General features: G+C 45.0%; 1 protein-coding gene across 1 annotated transcript in view; it reads right to left on the bottom strand.

Annotated features, from left to right (window-relative positions):
* Positions 1 to 667: 667 nt before the first annotated feature.
* LOC142250532 (transmembrane protein 185A-like) overlaps positions 668 to 24,660 on the bottom strand; it is a 48,311-nt gene continuing 24,318 nt past the window's right edge. The window contains exons 2-5 of the mRNA XM_075322709.1: positions 2,242 to 2,325; positions 1,958 to 2,134; positions 994 to 1,117; positions 668 to 914 (exon numbers count right to left, since the gene is read on the bottom strand). Coding sequence (XP_075178824.1) covers positions 736 to 914; positions 994 to 1,117; positions 1,958 to 2,107 — 453 coding nt within the window. The 5' untranslated portion in view covers positions 2,108 to 2,134; positions 2,242 to 2,325 and the 3' untranslated portion in view covers positions 668 to 735. The remainder of the gene's footprint in view (positions 915 to 993; positions 1,118 to 1,957; positions 2,135 to 2,241; positions 2,326 to 24,660) is intronic.

The following is a 24,660-nucleotide window of genomic DNA, read 5'->3' as shown; positions in this document are numbered from 1 at the left end:
TAAAGCATTTTTCATTTGTTGTGTTCTAGCACCATCTACTGGTGAAAACTGTAAGAATCTGAAGTGTTCATTGGGTGTTATCCTATTGGCTAGTTCTTGGTCACATGGCTCAATAGGTGGAGCTATTCTCCAGCCTCTGTCTAGAAACAACTGGAATGAGCTGGTTCTGGCTGAGTCTCCTCTGAGGGAAGACATTATGTGGAGAATCTCTTCACCACAAGACTCCTCCTAGGCCCGAGGCCTAGAATTTCATCATTTCCTGATTTTTACAGCCAATATGCTGAAGGCTTCCTATCCTGACATTGTGCATCTCTTCAGACAGTAGGGCATACTGACTATATACCAGACCCTACTGCACGCAGATTGGGGAAGGTTGAGGGTCTCCCGCCCCACTGCAATATTAGTGGCTTTCATGTCATTGTCCACGCACCAGCCGTCCGCTCCACGTAGCACGCTGGGCAACTGTCTTCATTTGCTTACAAGTACTGCACGTGTCTGAACTTGAAGTGAAATTAACCCCAGGACTCCAGGTCTGTACAATCTTATCATATCTACCCTCTGAACTCAAGAGACTCTGAACCTAAAGCATACCAGTATTAATTCTGAAACAAATCGTGCACTTAAAGCTCCAGTACCCTAATTGCACTTCAGCATTCAACTCCAAGCTGTATTTGCCGTGGCCTACCCACGAGAGACTGTGAAACATATATTCCATATTGATTTGCTTTGTTCCTGCTATATTAAAGCAACTGTTATCCCCAAGACCGTGTCTGTGGACTGTCCATCAGCTGTGGATACTGTGTAGGGGTGGATAGCAGGGAACATCTGGGCCCTTACAATATTACCGTGCTCCCGCAGGAAAAGGAAGATCTCCAGCAGGAACTGGCAGAAGTCTTTACGAATACCAAACCACCCTGGAAGATTAAGGTTACAGTAAGGGTTCCACAATGTGACCACATTACCACCTCACACACAATGTACGGCGGCACTTACAGTGATTGCCTACTTTCTGGCCAAACGTTGTTGCCATCAGGGTAATTAAAGAAAGCCAGAGAGGGACAAAGATGGGGATATAGGAGAATAAATTATGTCCCTCCAATCGATGAACAAGCAAGATCTGCAACGAGAGAAGACACAGAGATTACACACCACTCACAAAAAGTTATATTTGGATTTTGGGAGAAAGTTTAGGATAAACCCAAAATGCCCTCTGACCTTTTCAGGTGACCTTCTCTAATCGTCTGAATGCAGATGTCCAACTGTTCAATCAGATCAGCAGACATGTGGGGGATTACTGTGGGCAAGCCGAGCGAGCCCGCGGTAACAGGACAGACATGGCCAAGGACGTATAGGTACATCTTTGGTTGTGAAGGAGTTAAAGAAATTTTGTTGTTTTTTTTTTTTTTTTAAATAAACAAACTGCTCCTGGGGACACAGATTTTCTGAAACCAGAAAACACTATAACCAGATTCCCAGAATGCAAAACATTATTTTCTTTATGGCACAGTCTCTATATTCTCTGGATTAGTAGCTGATCTGCAGCACCTGGCAGTGGCCACTACCCCTAACACAGCTCTGCTGTTCAGCTCCATTCAACAGTTACTTGAAGCTGATAAGAGCTGTTTGTTGGGGTCCCCCAATATCTGATATCGAAACTATATTCCTAGACAACCCCTTAAATGTTTGGTGGACTTTCTCCAAGACCAGACCCTTACTGCTCAAAAGTGACGGCATACAGTATGGAAAGTTGTTGTAGTCCTGGATTAATAATCCACTTTTAATAGGAATAGTTGAAATATATATATTATCTACATGTACCATATGACAATTGACATGGCTATAATTTATCTATGGGTATCACTATAACTATCAGTCAACCATACTGGATCCCACGATTATGTAGAAGTGAAAGTATAGACTCCATGCTGAATATGTGACCCCCACCACAGTCACGTACCTCAAAAGTGAGAAACGGCACGAAGATAACCATCCAGCTGACGGCCATGGTGATGTGGGTCCTTCTTTGCTCAGCGATGATGTTCATAGATCGTAACAACAAGACAAACCACACGATGTAGTACAGGACCACAAAACAGAGGAAGGACATCAGGATTCAGATCGGCACACAGACCACCTGAGCACAGAAGACATAGGAAATCACTGAATAATATAGAGCTAATGACCCAGCCGACATACACCAGGAAGAGCACATGGCGGACATCAAGAAGGAAGAAAACTTACAAGCCATGGCCACGTGATGAAGCTGTCCAGCCTCAAGGCAATGAATATAAGCTGCAAGATGTGCACCGAGCACAAGATCTCCAGCTGCAGAGAGAAGAGGTGCAGGTCAGCCGTCCCCATACAGCAGATACAGGTGCATCTCAATAAATTAGAATATCATCAAAAAGTTAATTTATTTCAGTAATTCAATACAAAAAGGGAAACACATATATTATATAAAGTCATTACACACAGAGGGATCTATTTCAAGTGTTTATTACTGCTAATGATTTTGGCTTCCAGCCAATGAAAACCCAAAAGTCATTATCTCAGAAAATTAGAATAATTGCCACAAAACACTTGCAAAGGCTTCCTAAGCGTTTAAAATAGTCTATAGTCTGGTTCAGTAGGCTACATAATCATGGGGAAGACTGCTGACTTAACAGATATACAGAAGATAGTCTCCGAGACACTCCACAAGGAGGGTAGGTCATAAAAGGTCATTGGTAAAGAAGCTGGCTGTTCACAGAGTGCTGTATCCACGCATATTAATGGAAAGTTGAGTGGAAGGAAAAAGTATGGTAGAAAAAAGTGCCCAAGCAACCAGGATAACCGCAGCCTTGATAGGATTGTTAAGAAAAGGTCATTCAAAACTTTGGGTTAGAGTCACAAGAAGTGCACTGCTGCTGGAGTCAGTGCTTCAAGGGCCACCACACACAGACGTATCCAGGACATGGGCTACAACTGTCACATTCCTTGTGTCAAGCCACTCATGACCAATAGACAATGCCAGAAGCGTCTTACCTGAGCCAAGGAGAAAAAGAACTGGACTGTTGCTCAGTAGTCCAAGGTGTTTTCAGATGAAAGTAAATTTTAAATTTCATTTGGAAATCAAGGTCCCAGAGTCTGGAGGAAGAGTGGAGAGGCCACAATCCAAGCTGCTTGAGGTCTTGTGTGAAATTTCTGTACCGCCCCGCGGGCTCGACCGGCTGCCAAGCCGCTCAGATCCGTGCTCGTACGGTGGGTGGCTCGAGCTCCTCACGGACCCGGGGGTCACGTCGCTCTGCGCTTCATGCAGGGACTTCGGTGGGGAGTTCCACGGCCGGGGCCGTGGTGGTTTGTAAGGGGATCTTTAAGTTTGTGACGCCACCCACGGGTTGTGGTGAATGGATGGACACCACTGCTGCCGTTGACTAGGCATCCCAGGGACGGTGTTGCGCAGCTTGGTGTTGACCCCTCCGTGGGTAGAGGAGTGATGGTCACGGGGGCGCAAATGAGGTGCTGAGGCGAGGGGATGGGTGATGTGTGCTGGCGTGTCGGTGCGGTGCGGCGTGGTGCACGGCCCGAAGGCACTGGTGTACTCACTATGATACAACACACTGGAGTCTCTGGTAAACCAAACGGGATGATGAAGGGTGCCCGCAGCCAGCTGCAGATTCCCCTTAACAGGTTGGGGGTTTCCACCTTTCTCCTGCACCTTCTTAATGTGAACGGTATGACTCCTATGCCTAAGCAACGGTAGTCCGCTACCCGGCTTGCTGTATGTCGGGAGAGCCCTGTTTGCCCGCAGATGCTGGCCTCTTGGGTCTCTATGCCTTGGCGGTGGCTTTACCCTAATGGTTGGGCTGTTGACTTCAGTTGGGTCTTGTGTGGGAAAGGTCCTAAAGTCCAGTCCTCAATCAGTTAATTCGACTTAGCCTAGTGGTTTCTGGGCTTCGTACTGGGTCTGAGTACCCCTCCTGGTGCTCCGGTTTCCAATCGGTTCCCCGGTTCGGTACCGGCGAGCCACCGCCCGACACCGGTCCCTATGGATCCACCGGCTGTAATCCTAGCTCCTGCAGGTGGCCACCACCATCTGCCTCCTTGCCAGAGGTGACTGGGCTCCAACCCAGACACCTGGTAGACTATGGCAGGCCTGGTGACAGGTCTGCCCTTGAACTTGATTTTTCTCCTCCACTGTCAAAGCTAATCTCTAGTCTACTGCTCTCTGTTTTTACCGCCTCCAGGCCTGTGAACTCCTCGGTGGGTGGAGCCAACCGCCTGGCTCCACCCCCCTGGTGTGGACATCAAACCTGGAGGGAGGTGACAAGGGTTTTGAAGTTTGGCTGCTGTCACCTTTTTAGAGAGGGTGTGTGTGTGTGAACGGGACTACCTGGGACGACCTGAATAGTCCAGGGCGTCACATTTCCACAATCAGTGATGGTTTGGGGAGCCATGTTATCTGCTGGTGTAGGTCCACTGTGTTTTATCAAGACCAAAGTCAGCGCAGCCATTTACCAGGAAATTTTAGAGCACTTCATGCTTCCCTCTGCCGACAAGCTTTCTGGAGATGGAAATTTCATTTTCTAGTAGAACTTGGCACCTGTCCACACTGCCAAAAGTAAAAAATACCTGGTTTAATAACCACAGTATCACTGTGATTGATTGTCCAGCAAACTTGCCTAACGGTTACCCCATAGAGAATCTATAGGGTATTGTCAAGAGGAAGATGAGAGACACCAGACCTAACAATGCAGATGAGCTGAAGGCTGCTATCAAAGCAACCTGGGCTTCTATAACACCTCAGCAGTGCCACAGGCTGATCACCTCCATGCCACGCTGCATTGATGCAGTAATTCATCGAAAAGGAGCCCCGACCAAGTATTGAGGCATTTACTGTACAGACATTTCAGGAGGCGCCAACATTTCTGAATTTAAAATCATTTTTTCAGTTGGTCTTATATAATATTCTAATTTTCTGAGATAATGACTTTTGGGTTTTCATTGGCTATAAGCCATAATCATCAACATTAACAGAAATAAACACTTGAAATAGATCACTCTGTGTGTAATGACTCCATATAATATACCGTATTTTTTGGATTATAAGATGCACTTTTCTTCCCAAAACTTTGGGAGGAAAATGAGGGGTGCATATTAAAATCAGAATGTAGCTAACCGGAGTGTGGTGGAGAGCAGTGGCGTAACTAGAGTTTGATGGGCCCCGGGGCAAAGTTTGGACCTGGACCCCCCCAAGCCATGTACACCGACACTTGGGGTACGGGATAATGACACTGACACTTGGCTCTTACCCTCAGCACCCAGGTTTCCCATGATCTGAAATCCCTCTATCTGCACCCAGATTTCCTATGTTCTGATATCCATCTCATCCTCGACACCCAGCTTCCCCATGCTCTGCTATACATCTTTCCCTCAGCACCCAACTTTCCCCTATCCGAGCATTAGAAAGCTGGGTGCTGAGAGAAGATGTATAGCAGAAAATGGGAAAGCTGGGTGCTGAGGGAAAGAGCCTTTTTCCCTCAGCACAAAACGTTCCCATCCCATGCTTGTATCTTTGTCCCCCTCGTTTATAGTTCTCCAAATACAATAATGGCCCCTACATAGCCTTCCATATAGTATAACGGGTCCCACATAACTCTTCATATATTAGAATGCAGCCCATAGTCCTCCATATACTATACTGCATCACATAGTCCTCCATATATTATAATGCACCCGCATAGTCCTCCATGTATTATAATGCATTTCCCATAGTCCTCCATGTATAAAATAGCCCTCATAGCGCTCCAATTATTTTAATGCATTTCCCATAGTTCTCCATGTATTATAATTCACCCCATAGTTCTCCATATATTATACTGCACCCCCATAGTCCTCCATGTTTTATAATGCACCCCCATAGTCCATGTATAAGGTAGCCCCCATAGTCCTCCATATATTATAATGTATCACCCATAGTTCTATATGTATTATAATGCAGCCCCATAAACCTTCATATTGTATTATGCAGCCCCATACTCCTCCATGTATAATGCACCCCTGTAGTCCATGTATAAGGTATCCTTCATGTTCTATAATGCATCCCCATAGACCTCCATGTATAATGCAGCCCCCTAGGCCTTCATGTATAATGCAGCCAGGCCCCCCAGGCCTCCATGTATTATGCAGCCAGCCCCCCCATGTATAATGCAGCCAGCCCCCCAGGCCTCCATGAATAATGCAGCCAGCCCCCCAGGCCTCCATGAATAATGCAGCCAGCCCCCCAGGCCTCCATGTATAATGCAGCCCCCTAGGCCTCTGGCCGTGTAATCACTGATTTAAAAAAACAAAAAGGTAAAAAAAACAAAAACAAGAAAAACAAGTACTCACCTCTCCTCATTTCTTCGCTGCTCCGGTCAGTGTCCTCCCATCCTGCGCTCTGTGCTTTGCATGCCTCAGCATAGCAGTCGCACAGGAGTGACGTCACCGCGCAGGCACAGAGGGAGAATGATTGAGCGGCGCAGACTACGCCATGCTTCATCATTGCTGTGCACGATGACTGGCAAGGGGGGCCTGGTGCCGCCGCCACCAGGCACCCCTGACTCGCGTAGTCTGCCTCAGAACAACGCAGCTCCTATCTCACAGAGGAGCTGGCTCCTGATCTGCAGGGTGGGCCCCTAACCTGCCAGGCCTGGTTACAATGGCAACCTCTGCGACCACGGTCATTACACCCCTGAAGCTGAGTGTATGTAGGTATGTATGTATGTATGTGTGTGTTATGTCCGCTAAAGGAATCCGCATCACCTTAAGTGACTCAGGGAACGTCATAGACTATATTTTGATGGGGATATTTAACCCTGCGCTTTACAGTTATTCACCAAAAAAACAGGTTAGATTAAAGTTAATGGCGCTGGGAGCTACAGGAACGGCCGGACTGGGACTAAAATTCAGCCATGGCATTTGGAGGTGCACAGGCCCACTTGTCGCGTGGTGAATGTGTAATATCTTTGTGCACTTGTATATTGTGTCACCCGACCATATAACATGCAGTCACGGCTGCGTCCAGTATTACAGCTCAGGCCTATTTATTGCTGTTAGTAGCAGGACCTGGTGAAGCCGCTATTTTCCTACAGAGCTGGGTCTCGCAGATAATGAAGAGGATGCTGTTCTCCATATAATGCTGCGGTCATATAGCTGATGGGCAGGGATACCCTGAACTAATATTGATGACCTATTCTACAGATAGGTGATCAGGGAAGCTGTTGTTTTCACTGGTGCTAATTTTGGGTGCATACCACTTAGGGAAGGTGCAATGACATTTTTGGGGGCAGATTCCACCATGGAAACCACTATGAAAAATACTATGAAAAATACGCAAATGAATGACCATATCCTTCTACTTCCTGTGCACAGGTTCAGGCTTTTGACCATTTTTTTAACCACTTCAGGTTCCTAAAACCACCAAGTGGTTAAAAGAAGTGACCGTTCTGGTGTCTTCCAGTCAGATGAGGCTCTCTACTTTACAATGGGAAGGCTCAAGAGATGCCCAGACGGCTTTTGTTGTGTTTAAAATTGCTTTTTCTTAAAAGTGCAGTAAAAAATATGTGACAAAAACAATGGGAAAATACTGAAAACCAAAGATGGTCAAAACCATCGAAAAAATATCCAGGAAATGACTGTAAAACTACACAGAAGATGGGTCGTGAATAAAAACGCCACGGATTTCAGCATCTTCTGCTTGAGAAACATGGCTGTTTTGTTGAGTTTAAAATCCATTGTGTGCACGTACCCTTAGGTTTTCCAGCTTTAGAAACCCATTCCCTGCATTGTTTGTTTGTTTTATTCATTCTCCCCAGGTCTACTATTGTCTGCAGCGCTGATGTCACATCAAAATGACAACACTGCAACCAATCAAGGAGCTCAGCAGCTAACTGATTGGCTACAGCGCTGATGTGATGTCAGAGATGCAGACAATTATAGACACCAGATGCAACAGCAGTTTGTATTTTTTATAACAAAAAGGACGCATCAGACATCAAGAGGATGTGAACAGTCAGCGTCATGGAAGGGGTGCTTACATGAATACATCACTAGAACCAAAGATTTGAGAACGATTTGAAGACATTCTGCTAGAAAAAAAATGTGCAAACATATGCTAATTTACACTGTTTTTGGAGCAGAAACTGAGTAGAATCTTGACAAATTCTCCTCATAATCTCAAAACAAACTTTTGATTTTATGTAAGCTTTAACATAGCCATGAAACTTGCTTTGGATTGTCAAGTTCAGAACCCCCATCAGCACATGACTGCTGCACCAGAACCACCATCAGCACATGAATGCTGCACCAGAACCACCATCAGCACATAAATGTAGCACCAGAACCACCACCGGCACATGAATGTAGCATCAGAACCACCACCGGCACATGAATGCAGCACCAGAACCCCCATCAGCACATGAATGCAGCACCAGAACCACTATCAGCACATGAATGTAGCTTCAGAAGCACCATCAGCACATGAATGTAGCACCAGATCCCCCATCAGCACATAAATGTAGCAACAGAACCACCATCAGCACATGAATGTAGCATCAGAACCCCCATCAGCACATTAATGTAGCATCAGAACACCATCAGCACATGAATGTAGCACCAGATCCCCCAATCAGCACATAAATGTAGCAACAGAACCACCAACAGCACATGAATGTAGCATCAGAACCCCCATCAGCACATTAATGTAGCACTAGATCCCCCATCAACAAATGAATGTAGCTTCAGAAGCACCATCAGCACATGAATGCAGCACCAGAACCACCATCAGCACATCAATGTAGCTTCAGAAGCACCATCAGCACATGAATGCAGCACCAGTACCACCATCAGCACATGAATGTAGCTTCAGAAGCACCATCAGCACAAGAATGTAGCACCAGATCCCCATCAGCACATGAATGTAGTATCAGAACACCAATCAGCACATGAATATAGCACCAGATCCCCCAATCAGCACATAAATGTAGCAACAGAACCACCATCAGCACATGAATGTAGCATCAGAACCACTATTAGCACATAAATGCAGCACCGGAACCACCATCAACACATGAATGTAGCTTCAGAAGCACCATCAGCACATGAATGAAGCACCAGATACCCCATCAGCACATGAATGTAGCATCAGAACATCCATCACCACATGAATGTAGCATCAGAACACCATCAGCACATGAATGTAGTACCAGATCCCCCAATCAGCACATGAATGTAGCACCAGAACCCCCATCAGCACATGAATATAGCATCAGAACCCCCATCAGCACATGAATGTAGCACCAGAACCCCCAATCAGCACATGAATGTTGCATCAGAACCCCCATCCAGCACATGACTGCAGCATCAGAACCACCATTAGCACAAGAATGTAGCATCAGAACACCAGAAGTATATGAATGCAGCACCACAACCATCATCAGCACATGAATGTAGCATCAGAACCACTATCAGCACATGAATGTAGCATCAGAACCACCATGAGCACATGAATGTAGCATCAGAACCACCATCAGCACATGAATGCAGCACCACAACCATCATCAGCACATAAATACAGCACAAAAGCCACAGTCAGCACATGACTGCAGCGTCAAAACTAACGTCAGTACATAAACCATTCTTAGCCCCATGTACAATTGGATTGTATGAACCTACAACTCTCAATTTGTCCATAACAATGGTAAAGAGATGCTGAGAACTGTTGTTATCAATAATTATCAGACTGCGGACCATATAGGAACCACAGTACTGATAAGACGCAGGCAGTATCACAAATAAACATGACCCCCATGCTGCCACTCTCCTTAATATACCCCCATACTGCCACTCTCCTTAATGTACCCCCCATGCTGCCACTCTCTTAATATACCCCCACGCTAGCACTCTCGTTAATATACCCCCCACGCTGCCACTCTTCTTAATATACCCCCCACGCCACCACTCTCTTTAATATAGCCCCTATGCTGTCACTCTCCTTATAGGGAACCTGTCAGGTCAAAAAAGCGTTATAACCTACAAGCAGGAGCATGTGTGAGCTATTAACCCCTTCCTACTCATCCCTGTGTTGTAATGATGTATAATATGAAAGTAATAAAATATGGTTGATTACTTACATATTCCCTATGTAAATGAGCAGGGGCTGTAGCCCCATGGGCGTCGCATCACGGTGGCTCAGTGGTTAGCACTGCAGCCTTGCAGCGCTGGGGTCCTGGGTTCAATTCCCACCAAGGACACCATCTGCAAGGAGTTTGTGTGTTCTCCCCGTGTTTGCGTGGGTTTCCTCCGGGTCTCCGGTTTCCTCCCACACTACAAAAACATACTGATAGGGAATTTAAATTGTTTGCCCCAATTGGGACAGTGTTGCCAATGTATGTAAAGCGCTGTGGAATTAATAGCGCTATATAAGTGAATAAATATTATTATTATATAAATATATATATTATATATATATACCGTATGTATTATATATATATTTATGATATAAAGAGGAGAACAAGAGCTTTTTAAAGTGCAACAATACAATTTTTCTTTATTTAGACAAAGTGGGGATAAGCATCCCATGAAGTTAAAAACATGATTAAAATTACATAACGGATTTGACCCCGTACATCAAGATGACAAAGGCAGTGGTATACATGTTCAGGGCACACAAACAAACCTGATCCTAGCAGGTAACAGATAAGCCTGTGGGCATATATATATCACTGGGCTAACTCAGCAACAATCATGCCGCCCATAAATGATGACAAGTTACATAAAAGGCAGTCCTAATTCAATTGATGCTCCATGGTTTATCACGGCACGCCACTCTAGTGCATGGGAAGAAAATAAAACTTAAAGTCACCCCCATTGAACAGATACCTCCACATGTTCCTGACAGAATAGGGGTACTCAATAAAAAAGAGACATTTTGGATATATAGACTTAATACCCTCAAACCCCGGGGGCTTAATGAGATTACAGATTTATTTCATTGATTAGGATGTATTATGCGTTTTCATATTTATTAAAATAACCCCCTTTTTTATATATATATAATATACATTTTTTATATATTCCCTATCTGGTTTTAGCTATTTATAATTGGCATATATAGGCTACTTTTGGATTTTAGTTTTAAGTATATATATATATATATATAATAATATATTTTATACATTTCTATACATTCTGATATTTATTATGACCTCGTCTTTGTTATATTCCTTTATGAACTATGTTTTTATTGAGTAGGTTCTTATCCTTTATTCCTTTTAGACGGTATATGTACATTTCTTTTATTTTACATCCTTGCTCCCTGGATTGGACTAGCGGTTTCTTCTGTGTTCACGTCCAGCAGGGTAATCGCACACACTTTCCCGTAATTCAGGCCGTTTTACTGGGTTGATGGTTCTTATCCACCAATACAGGCTTGATTATAGACATCACTATTTGTAAATATTATCTTCTCTTTCACTTGATCCCATACTTTCTTCATATATAAATATGTGAGCTTCTACATATTAGCACCAACACTGGTTTTTATTCTTGGAAGGGATGCATGCGCTCTGTGTTAATTTCCCACGGTCTTGAACTTCTGTAACCTGCCGGCTCCTTGGCGCAGGCGCGGTTTCATTTTTTCTCACGCCTATTGAACTCCTGTGAACTGCCGTCAGTATGTGAAGTTCTGCAGCGATTTCACATACCGATCTCACTCATGTCACTTCTGTTTTAGTTTCACAATATACACGTATTTACTTTTTTTTTCACAGTCTTTTATGGGTTGCCTTACCCTTACTCATATATATTTTTATGCTTTAATAAAAGCTTACTACTTCGTGATTTAAACAGACAACTCACGCACACCGTGGTGGCTATAGTGTACCTCTCTGGTAACCTCTAATGTTTTGCACTACTACAAATATGGGGGAGTTCTAGCCTCCATATATATGAAGAGTGGGATTCAACCCTGAATATAGTACACATCGATTTTATTTTATTTCACATCACATTTTTGCTTTATTTTATGCATATTAGTTGATGTTTGGTTCATTTTCTTCATATGATTTTTACACACATATTTCATTATCTTGTATATGCAAATGCTTGTAATACGTCATGTTTTAATGCAACTTGTTTTCCTGCTCGTTTTTTTCAAGAGGGATGGTCCTTATGACGTCAATATGGCTATTTAATGTATGTCGATAGGCACAATTTTAGATTTGATGTCTCTTGGTTCTCCACGGTCCTGAGGAAGGGAGCAGAGCTCCTGAAACGCGTAGACCTATGCCAATAAATATACGTTAATCTTACGGTTCCAGAAGTGATCTGTGGCGCGGTATTATCACCCTTCTCCATTTCTCTCTGTTATCTAATTCAATTGATGGCCCCACTAAGAGTTCTGCAATGCTAGGCATGAACGGTGCCTATGTAAATATCGTTACCACATATCAGCCAACGAAGATATACCAGAAGGGGGAATCCGTAGAAAAGAGCCTCAAGACATCCACCAATGTGGAACAAGGCTCTTTTCTACGGATTCCCCCTTCTGGGATATCTTCGTTGGCTGATATGTGGTAACGATATTTACATAGGCACTGTTCATGCCTAGCATTGCAGAACTCTTAGTGGGGCCATCAATTGAATTAGGACTGCCTTTTATGTAACTTGTCATCATTTATGGGCGGCATGATTGTTGCTGAGTTAGCCCAGTGATATATATATGCCCACAGGCTTATCTGTTACCTGCTAGGATCAGGTTTGTTTGTGTGCCCTGAACATGTATACCACTGCCTTTGTCATCTTGATGTACAGGGTCAAATCCGTTATGTAATTTTAATCATGTTTTTAACTTCATGGGAAGCTTATCCCCACTTTGTCTAAATAAAGAAAAATTGTATTGTTGCACTTTAAAAAACTCTTGCTCTCCTCTTTATATCATGTTTTTGAGTTTGTGCTAATGGTGTGGAGCTCCAGCAGAATCTGGATCCACCCCTTATTTTCTATGGTATTCTGGAATACCTGCATCTATCTATATCTATCTATCTATCTATCTATCTATCTATCTATCTATCTATCTATCTATCTATCTATCTATCTATCTATATATATATATATATATATATATATATATACACATATATTTTTATATATATATATATATATATATATATATATATATATATATATATATATATATATATATATATATATATATATATATATATATATATATATATATATATATATATATATTATCGCCCTGGGGGCGTTTGCATGCTTTCTGTGGTATCATGCCCCTGTGGGCGAGATACCATGGATTTACATGAGCGATGTCACGTCTGCTCCTTCAGAATCCTGCGCGTGCACGCTTACCATTCTTGACGCCTTCTCATCCTGGAAAGAGACAAACAAGGAAATAAACAGGGATAGAGATAAGCGGGCTTTACACGCTACGATATCGTTAATGAATTATCGTCGGGGGTCACATTGTTTGTGACGCACATCCGGCGTCATTAACGATATCGTAGTGTGTGACAATTATGTACGACCTTAAATGATCGCAAAAGCGGTCAAAATCGTTTGCCGCGGAGAGGTCGTCCTGAAATAAAAAATCATTTTCTTTTTATTAACGATGTTGTTCATTGTTCCTGTGGCAGAGCACATCGCTGTGTGTGACACCGCAGGAGCGACGAACATCTCCTTACCTGCCTCCACCGGCAATGCGGAAGGAAGGAGGTGGTCGGGATGTTACGTCCCGCTCATCTCCGCCCCTCCGCTTCTATTGGACGCCTGCTGTGTGACGTCGCTGTGACGCCGCACGAACTGACCCCTTAGAAAGGAGGCGGTTCGCCGGCCAGAGTAACGTCGCAGGGCAGGTAAGTCCGTGTGACGCTGCCATAGCGATAATGTTTGCTACGGCAGCGATCACAACATTTCGCGCATACGACGGGGGCAGGTGTTATTGCGCTCGACATCGCTAGCAATGTCACAGCGTGTAAAGCCGGCTATAGACAAAGACAGACAGAGAGACAGACAGAGACAAACAGGGAAAGAGACCAACAGAGCCAAACAGGGAAAGAGCCAAACAGGGAAAGAGCCAGACAGGGAACGAGCCAGACAGGGAACGAGCCAGACAGGGAACGAGCCAGACAGGGAACGAGCCAGACAGGGAACGAGCCAGACAGGGAACGAGCCAGACAGGGAACGAGCCAGACAGGGAACGAGCCAGACAGGGAACGAGCCAGACAGGGAACGAGCCAGACAGGGAACGAGCCAGACAGGGAACGAGCCAGACAGGGAACGAGCCAGACAGGGAACGAGCCAGACAGGGAACGAGCCAGACACAGATAGAGACAGACAGGGAACGAGACAGACACAGATAGAGACAGACACAGATAGAGACAGACAGACAGGGAAAGAAGTAGACAGACAGGGAAAGACAGACATAGACATAGAGAAGTAGAGAGATACAGACAGACATAGTGAGGGAGAGAAACAGAGACCGTTGCTATCCCGGGCAACACCGGGTACTACAGCTAGTCAAGAAATAAAATCCAAAAAATAATCCATGGTAGATAGCCTATGAACAAAACGCAATTTGTTCATAGGCTACTTACCATGCATTAAGTTTTGGACTTTATGTCTTGATGTTACAAGTTTTTTTTTTAAATGTTTGATAAATAAAGGATAAAGGAGTTTTTAATAAGTCGCCAATTGCCGGATATTCCTATTCCTTTGTGCTCCTGCTGACACCCAGTTTCCGCTGCAACGGACGTCTTCTCCCGCTAGTGAGCTGACCCCTTTCCTCTAGGTGCTGCTGTATGTGCCCCTATTACTGAACCAGCTGTGTGGCACAAAAACTGTGCTCCTCTTACTGCCACACATAGTAATGTCAGCACTGTGTCCCTTACATGGTAAAAAATATTAATGGTGGAAAATATTAATGCCCTGTTCAAGTGCCCTAAAAAAAATGCCCACATTTTGCTCCTAGAAAGTAATAATGCCCACTGTGTGCTCCTTTGACAGTCACAATACCCTGAGTGCCCGTATAACTGTAGTGGGTGGGCCTACCCCCTACCAGTACCAGCATAGTTAACCCGGAGTTGTAACTAATAAAAATGTTGATGTTTATTATTATATGTTGTGTTAGGGCACCCCCTAGTGGCCGGGTGGGACGGCTGTCGCTACCGGGGAGGAGGAGTCGGCTGAATGATAGGGGAATGTGTGAGTGTGTGTGAGTTGTTGGATCCGGGACGTGAGAGAGTGAAGATCAAGGGGCAGAGTGTGTGGGCTGAATCCAACGGGGACGCCGGAGAGAACGGGAGTGTACGGATCCTCAGAGAGTGAAGCAACCGGGGTGGGTCCGGTGTGTGTGTAACCGTCAGTGGGAGCCCGGTGAAGCGGAGTAATCAGGGCACAGCCCCACGTGAGGATTCGTTAGGGCAGGTTGTTCCCCAGCCCAGGAAGTGTTTTTCTTGTCTGCAACAGCCGGATTGAGTCTACGTATGTCAAGTGTGTCAATAAATATGTCTTTTGCTTGCATCACATCTGGCCTGAAGACTGTTTGTGCCACTATCGACGACGACAACACTACCACACTCTGCCCCACCAAGTCAGCTCCCAACCTTGAGGTAGTGGTGGAGCCAGGGGTAAGCCTGAAAAGTACAGCCACGACTACAAGGCCTGAGGCTCCCCTGGCTCATCACTACATGTAGCGTAGTCGGCAGGATGCGACTCCCTTGCCGGAGACCCAAGAAGCCGGAGACCAAGTGGTGCCGAGTGCACCGTATCCGAGCTATGAGAACAGATTTCCAGTCCCATGGTGGGAGGAAGAAGTGCCTAAGGCGTTGGACCGGGCACAAGATGGCGACAAGATGGCCGCCGTCTGCGAAGCTGAGGGAGAACAGGCGCGGAAAATTGGCGCCAAAAGAAGAGCCTGGGGCTGGCCGGTGCCGAAGAAGTACGGAGTACTCCGCCCAAAGAGGGGAGGCGCCAGTCCCAGGGCACACAGAAAGACGTGTGAAGTGGGCGGTGTTCTGAAAGAAAAGAAGTGCCGCCGCGGAGGGGTTGAGCTGTGGTGTGGGACCAAGGGTGGAGCATCTTCAAGAGCGGGAAAAGTGAGCCCGCCTCCACTTCCTGTAGTCTCGCCACTAACCCTGACGCACGTACGGAAGCCTTGTGCTGCTAGCAAAATGGAGAACTTGAACGAGAACCGCGAGAAGCAGTTGATGGCTGCGGGGGGATTCCCCGCCTTCTTGCCGGCCGTACCCGGAGGACCGGGACGAGCCACCCGGGTGACCTGGCTCACGACCTGGGATGCGGAGACCGGCGCGACCACCACGGAGGTCCGGGCTACCTACGCCGCCCAAATCCCGTCAGGGAGCCGGATGCTGGGCGCCCCACCTCCCTGCCCAGAGGGACCCCCGCCAGCCGCGGTGGAGTCTGAAAAGCCCGCTCCACTCCGAATGCCGGCGGAGGAATATGCCCGGACGCTGGAGCGTGATGAATGGGGTTTCTATTGGGATCCGGTGCTGCCATCTCCCCAGCCGACCCGAAGAACCCCGTCCCCTGAGCCGGACCCCGTACGAGAGCGGCTGCTGGCCGAGACCGTCACTCGCGAGATAATGGCCGGTCCTTACGGAGAAGAGTTCGAACATCAGTTTACGACTGGGATAGTCGTTAAATTTAACCAAAAGGAAGGCTACGGCTTCATCCGGGACGGAGAGACCGGAGATGATTATTTTTATAATCGTGTTCACCTGGACACCGAGGGCCTTCCCCAGCGGCTGCATACCCTGTACCCTGGGGAAAAGGTCCGTTTTCTGAGAGAAGTGGGCTGCCGGGGTTTGTTTGCGGTGGGGGTACACCGTACGCCCACTGAACAGGAGGCCTCTCGTTGGCAACAGGAGGTGGAGTGGGAGGAGCACCAAGCCCGGCGGCAAGAACAACGAAGACCGGTGTTGGCTACAACCTCCCGACCTCGACACACCGTGGCCGTAGCTCCGGCAGTCATGCCCGCGTCCAGTACCGACCCGGAGCAGGGACCCTCGCCGGTACTGGCCATCAACCAGAATATAACAACACATCCAACGATCGTTGTAGGAAGCCCGCCTCTGTCCCGTGCAGCGACCCCCTCACCTCCATCCGAGCCTGAGGAGTTCAAGCCGGAGGTCGAAGCGGCGGAACAGCTCGCCCGTCCTGAGCCTTTCCGGCGGCTGCGCCGATTACCCGGGCAGTCCCTGTCTGAATACATAAAGGCGCAGAGGGCCGAGTGGCAACGGGCCTACCACCCGGAATAGGCCTCCAGATCAGGAGATGACGAGCCTGCTTGTTTGCTGCCGGTATGTTTGAGCCGGAGAAAGTTTTGTTCCGTGTTCCAGTTGATTCCGGAGAGAGCCTGCTTGCTGGACTGAGCCAGGGGCTCCTCCGCGGTTTGTGGAAGAGGTTGCTGTTGCGCCTCCGGACATACATCGAAGACCGGGAGCGCTGTTGAGCCTCCGGGCGCCATCACAAGACCGGGAGCGCTGTTGAGCCTCCGGGCGCCATCACAAGACCGGGAGCGCTGTTGAGCCTCCGGGCGCCATCACAAGACCGGGAGCGCTGTTGAGCCTCCGGGCGCCATCACAAGACCGGGAGCGCTGTTGAGCCTCCGGGCGTCCCAAAGGACCGGGAGCGCTGTTAAGTCGCTTATTGTGGACTGGGGCTGAAGGGTATTTTTATGCCATGTTCATTGTTTTTAGTTATATGTTTTATAGTTAGAGCCTTGCCGGGAGGCTCGGATTTTAAGAGGGGAGGCATGTAGTGGGTGGGCCTACCCCCTACCAGTACCAGCATAGTTAACCCGGAGTTGTAACTAATAAAAATGTTGATGTTTATTATTATATGTTGTGTTAGGGCACCCCCTAGTGGCCGGGTGGGACGGCTGTCGCCACCGGGGAGGAGGAGTCGGCTGAATGATAGGGGAATGTGTGAGTGTGTGTGAGTTGTTGGATCCGGGACGTGAGAGAGTGAAGATCAAGGGGCAGAGTGTGTGGGCTGAATCCAACGGGGACGCCGGAGAGAACGGGAGTGTACGGATCCTCAGAGAGTGAAGCAACCGGTGTGGGTCCGGTGTGTGTGTAACCGTCAGTGGGAGCCCGGTGAAGCGGAGTAATCAGGGCACAGCCCCACGTGAGGATTCGTTAGGGCAGGTTGTTCCCCAGCCCAGGAAGTGTTTTTCTTGTCTGCAACAGCCGGATTGAGTCTACGTATGTCAAGTGTGTCAATAAATATGTCTTTTGCTTGCATCACATCTGGCCTGAAGACTGTTTGTGCCACTATCGACGACGACAACACTACCACACTCTGCCCCACCAAGTCAGCTCCCAACCTTGAGGTAGTGGTGGAGCCAAGGGTAAGCCTGAAAAGTACAGCCACGACTACAAGGCCTGAGGCTCCCCTGGCTCATCACTACATAACAATAATGATTAAGTGCTTTCTTAACATTTAATAATGTCTCCCCATCTATAGCTCCCCTATACACAGTATGATGGGTCCACAGCTCCCCCAAAAACAACAGACCACCACGCACTGAATAACAAAACAAATTAAAAAAAAAGCATCCGGCTGACACATTGGCCAGAGGCTTATGTCCAGATGAACAATGCGATCAGCAGTCTGAAATCGGACATGTCCAATAGACATCACCCTTGGCCATCAGTCGACCAGCGCACCATGCACATTAGACTGTCGGTTGAACCTATAGAAATCAGCTGATTCCCCCGCCATTAGTCTAATGTGTATGAGTTTTCAGGGTACCTTTCACACTGTCCAACAACTGGCAACACTAAAGGCGGCGTTACATGCTACGATTTATCTGACGATATGTCGTCGGGGTCACGGATTCTGTGACGCACATCCGGCATCGCTAGCGACGTCGTTGCATGTGACACCTACGAGCGTCTCCGAACGATCGCAAATAGGTTGGAAATCGTTGATCGTTCACACGTCGTTCACTTTCAAAATATTGTTCATCGTTTGGAACGCAGCAGACTTATTGGTACGTTTGACACCCTGCAAACGACGAACAACATCCAAACGGCCGCCTTGGTCAAACAATATCGCTGAACGATTTTGCGTCGCTTGTGCGATCGTTACGTGTGACCGCTAATAAACGACCTATGAGCGATCTCGGCAAATAGTAACTACGATCTGGGCGTGTCACATCGCTAATGAGATTGTCAGATAAATCGTAGCGTGTAAAGCGGCCTTAAGGGTCTATCCGCACGTTGCGTTTTTCTTGCGTTTTGGTTGCGTTTTAAACTGCACTGTGTCATTGACAAACTGCATGCTTTTGTTTCCCAGCAAAGTCTATCAAAGTCTACCAGGCCCAGACCACCGTCTTCCACCTAGTTACTTCCAAGGAGCCCGGCTCCTGACCTCCTCTCTCCTTCACTCCTTACACTTCAGTTGGAGGGTAGGGGAGTGAACTACTCCTGACACTCCTCTTACCAACCCCCCAAGTGGGCGACCCTATTCCACTCAGGCCGTCCACTGGTGTGTATGGTGGGTGTGGTGCAGAGTGTACCTAGGACCTTTAATTGGCTGATGTAGGCAACATCATGTAGTTGAGGACCCATAACCAAGGAGGAGGTGGATATTGCACAGAAGGGCAGCTTGCACAATACCTTGTGACAACCTGATAGTGCAGGGCGTCACCCCCCCCCACGCTGAGTGACAGCTGTCTGACTGCAACCAATCATAGACACCAGTGGGCGGATCTATATCATACAATAAAATACATAAATAAATAATTTAAAAAAACAACAGCGTGCAGTCCCCCTCAATGTGATACCCAGCCAAGAAAAAGCCTCACAGCTGGTGGCTGGTATTCTCAGGCTGGCGAGACCCACGTTATTGGGAGACCCGCAAAAGATCAGCCAGCAGCCGCACGAATTGCCACATCCATTAGATGTGACAGTCACGGGACTTTACCCAGCTTTACCCCTGATTCGGTGGCAATCTGGGTAATAAAGAGTTAATGGCAGCCCATAGCAGCCACTAAGTCCTAGATTAGTCATGGCAGGCGTTAACGATCCGGCATGTCTGATTTTGCACTGCCGTTCCTTTTGTTCCTAGACATCAAATTCGGGACTGGAGAAAACAGGTTTAACACCGCGCTTGAAGACCACGGACATCAGTGTTGAACACACAATTCTTTTATTTTACTTCATTCCTACGCGTTTCGGAGACCACAACTGCCTCCTTCTTCAGGGAAAAGAATTTTACAGAGACCAAGGAGGAGCCCTTAAAAAGGATATACAGAAAAAAAGAGGAAGAAAAAAAAAAAGGGAGAAAGGAAGAGGGATCCCTGGCTATGACGTCAGTTCACCGTGTGCTGCAGAGCAATGACTCATTGCCACGTGGAGTAAAGCCGCATTACATGGCCCTTACAAGAATTAAATAAAATATACATTGATACATTTAGCTCAAACAGAAAATTCATAATCAAAAATCATAGCAATGAAAAATACAGACAACATGAATTTAAAGTGAAAACATGAAAAAAGGGGGGGGGGGGAAATATATATACAACTATTAATGATCTTTGACACGAACCCGGGGTAGAGAGGCCGTGAAATTGACCGGTCATCTCACTGACATTGTGCTAACAGAGAGGTTGAATGATGCCTCATGATAAGCTACAAAAACCATTAACCATTAAACCTGCACTAGGCAAAAAATCGGCAAATAGAACAGGGCATATATTATATTTGCAAGTAGGACCGATAGTGACATCATTTTTTTGTTATTATTACAACTCAACCTTTTTAATTAATGAGTGAGGTGCACTTGAATAGGATCGACTAATGAAAGGGATCCGTTATGATAAACCAGGAGGAACAACAGAGGAACGGTGTAGTGCGCATGTATAAGAATGGAAGCAGATTCTCTTAATGAGAAGAGGTGAAAGGAGTTCAGATTATGGGAAAAAAATTGCAAAGCGCAGGCGCGCTTCACATAGAAAGTAGCAAGTTCCTCACATCTCAAGGTTAAGAAAGTTCAGAAGCGTGGGAACTAACTATAGTGCGCGTGCGTGCAGCCAGTGACAGTTAAGGATTTTAACTCAAAAAAACCATGTAGTCAAGCCGTGGAGAAGGAAAGACAAATCACGAATGAAATGCTCAGAGAAGTGTGAAACGGGATCAAGCCCGACAGTGCTAGGAAGAAAGTTCATTTTAAACTGACAAAACATCCAAAACTCACTCATAATTGGTTTACCCGAAAAAACTAATCTTTAACACTAAAAAGCAAGGGAAGGGAAAGGGTAGCTTAAAAACAATAATGCATTATTTGAAACACGTAGTAATTTGAGCAAGAAATGAATTAATAAAAAAAGGGGATAAAAATTCCGGATATATGTGCGATGCGCACGGGGATTAATGACAAAACATATGTTGACAGTGTATCATTAGTAACATGAAAAAAGGGAGGTGGGGGTGGAGGGGGGAGGGGGGGGGTTTAAAAATATCTGAACTGGTGATTAAAACAACATTTAAGACATGAATATATTAAATATTTGAATGAATGTAAAAACAGTCCATCAGAGAAAAATGATATAAAAATGATATAAAAATATGTAAATATATATATAAAAATGTAAATATATATATAAAATATATATATATAAAATATATAAAGAATATATGGCGAATAAAACATAAAAGGCAATCATTATGATTAAAATATCATAAAAAATCACAAGAACATATTCCCATAAATTAATAAAATAAATCAGTAATCTCATTGAGGCCAAAGGGTTTAAGAGTATTCAATCTGTGTATCTAGTAGGTTTCCTTTCTGCTGAGTGTTTCTGCCCTATTGTTGGCATTAGGGGGAACCTGCTCAATGGGTGTGATTTTAAAATCTGGATTTTTATTGTGTGCAATAGTGCAGTGTTTAGACAACCCATGTTTTAGGAAGCCAATCTTGATGTTATGGCGATGGGAATTGACTCTATTATGGAGTTCCTGACTGGTCCGACCTACATACTGCTACTATATGCGATAAAGAGATCAACTTTTTGGACCTAACAATTTTTCATGACAATGAAAAAATTCTTACTAAGACCTTCTTTAAGAAAGTAGATGCTAATGCCTATATACACTTTGGAAGTGAGCATTATGCCAAATGGTTACAAAATATTCCCCTCAATCAATACAAGAGGATTAGGAGAAATTGTTCGCGTGACACTGATTTTAGAGATCAAGTAGATGTATTGAGGGGACGTTTTTCAGAGAAAAGATACCCTGGTTCTTTGGTCCGGAGAGCCTACCAGGAGACTGCTAAACTCAAACAGTCTGATCTCATTAAAAGGAGAAAGGTCCCCTTGGATCTAACAAAGGGTAAAATGTTAGATGGATTTGCACTCAATTTTATTACTACCTTCAGCAGGGATAATCTGACCATAAGGGACACTCTATCTAAGCATTGGTCGATCCTGCAAAAAGATCCCATTCTTAGCTCCTTTTTGCCCTCAGCTCCTGGTGTTACTTTCAAACGGGCACCAACTATCAAGACTATAGTAGCCCCTAGTAGGCTCAGAACAGTAACTCCTAACCAAAATAAGAATACTCCTACCATAGGGGGAGCTTTTAGATGTGGGGTCAAAAAAATGTTTGTGTTGCAAAAACATATGTCACGGGAGGACCACTTTTAGTACTCCTGGTGTCTCTGAGAATTTCCCAATAAGAGATCATCTGACATGTCAGTCCGATTATGTGGTGTATCTGGTGGACTGCAAATGTGGGAAGCAGTATGTAGGTCGGACCAGTCAGGAACTCCATAATAGAGTCAATTCCCATCGCCATAACATCAAGATTGGCTTCCTAAAACATGGGTTGTCTAAACACTGCACTATTGCACACAATAAAAATCCAGATTTTAAAATCACACCCATTGAGCAGGTTCCCCCTAATGCCAACAATAGGGCAGAAACACTCAGCAGAAAGGAAACCTACTGGATACACAGATTGAATACTCTTAAACCCTTTGGCCTCAATGAGATTACTGATTTATTTTATTAATTTATGGGAATATGTTCTTGTGATTTTTTATGATATTTTAATCATAATGATTGCCTTTTATGTTTTATTCGCCATATATTCTTTATATATTTTATATATATATATTTTATATATATTTACATTTTTATATATATATTTACATATTTTTATATCATTTTTATATCATTTTTCTCTGATGGACTGTTTTTACATTCATTCAAATATTTAATATATTCATGTCTTAAATGTTGTTTTAATCACCAGTTCAGATATTTTTAAACCCCCCCTCCCCCCTCCACCCCCACCCCCCTTTTTTCATGTTACTAATGATACACTGTCAACATATGTTTTGTCATTAATCCCCGTGCGCATCGCACATATATCCTGATTTTTATCCCCTTTTTTTATTAATTCATCTCTTGCTCAAATTACTACGTGTTTCAAATAATGCATTATTGTTTTTAAGCTACCCTTTCCCTTCCCTTGCTTTTTAGTGTTAAAGATTAGTTTTTTCGGTAAACCAATTATGAGTGAGTTTTGGATGTTTTGTCAGTTTAAAATGAACTTTCTTCCTAGCACTGTCGGGCTTGATCCCGTTTCACACTTCTCTGAGCATTTCATTCGTGATTTGTCTTTCCTTCTCCACGGCTTGACTACATGGTTTTTTTGAGTTAAAATCCTTAACTGTCACTGGCTGCACGCACGCGCACTATAGTTAGTTCCCACGCTTCTGAACTTTCTTAACCTTGAGATGTGAGGAACTTGCTACTTTCTATGTGAAGCGCGCCTGCGCTTTGCAATTTTTTCCCACGATCTGAACTCCTTTCACCTCTTCTCATTAAGAGAATCTGCTTCCATTCTTATACATGCGCACTACACCGTTCCTCTGTTGTTCCTCCTGGTTTATCATAATGGATCCCTTTCATTAGTCGATCCTATTCAAGTGCACCTCACTCATTAATTAAAAAGGTTGAGTTCTAATAATAACAAAAAAATGATGTCACTATCGGTCCTACTTGCAAATATAATATATGCCCTGTTCTATTTGCCGATTTTTTGCCTAGTGCAGGTTTAATGGTTAATGGTTTTTGTAGCTTATCATGAGGCATCATTCAACCTCTCTGTTAGCACAATGTCAGTGAGATGACCGGTCAATTTCACGGCCTCTCTACCCCGGGTTCGTGTCAAAGATCATTAATAGTTGTATATATATTTCCCCCCCCCCCCCCTTTTTCATGTTTTCACTTTAAATTCATTTTGTCTGTATTTTTCATTGCTATGATTTTTGATTATGAATTTTCTGTTTGAGCTAAATGTATCAATGTATATTTTATTTAATTCTTGTAAGGGCCATGTAATGCGGCTTTACTCCACGTGGCAATGAGTCATTGCTCTGCAGCACACGGTGAACTGACGTCATAGCCAGGGATCCCTCTTCCTTTCTCCCTTTTTTTTTTTTTCTTCCTCTTTTTTTCTGTATATCCTTTTTAAGGGCTCCTCCTTGGTCTCTGTAAAATTCTTTTCCCTGAAGAAGGAGGCAGTTGTGGTCTCCGAAACGCGTAGGAATGAAGTAAAATAAAAGAATTGTGTGTTCAAC

The sequence above is a fragment of the Anomaloglossus baeobatrachus genome, chromosome 9 (genome assembly GCF_048569485.1).
Source record: "Anomaloglossus baeobatrachus isolate aAnoBae1 chromosome 9, aAnoBae1.hap1, whole genome shotgun sequence".
Lineage (NCBI taxonomy): Eukaryota > Metazoa > Chordata > Amphibia > Anura > Aromobatidae > Anomaloglossus > Anomaloglossus baeobatrachus.
This window is presented reverse-complemented; position numbering and strand designations above follow the sequence as displayed.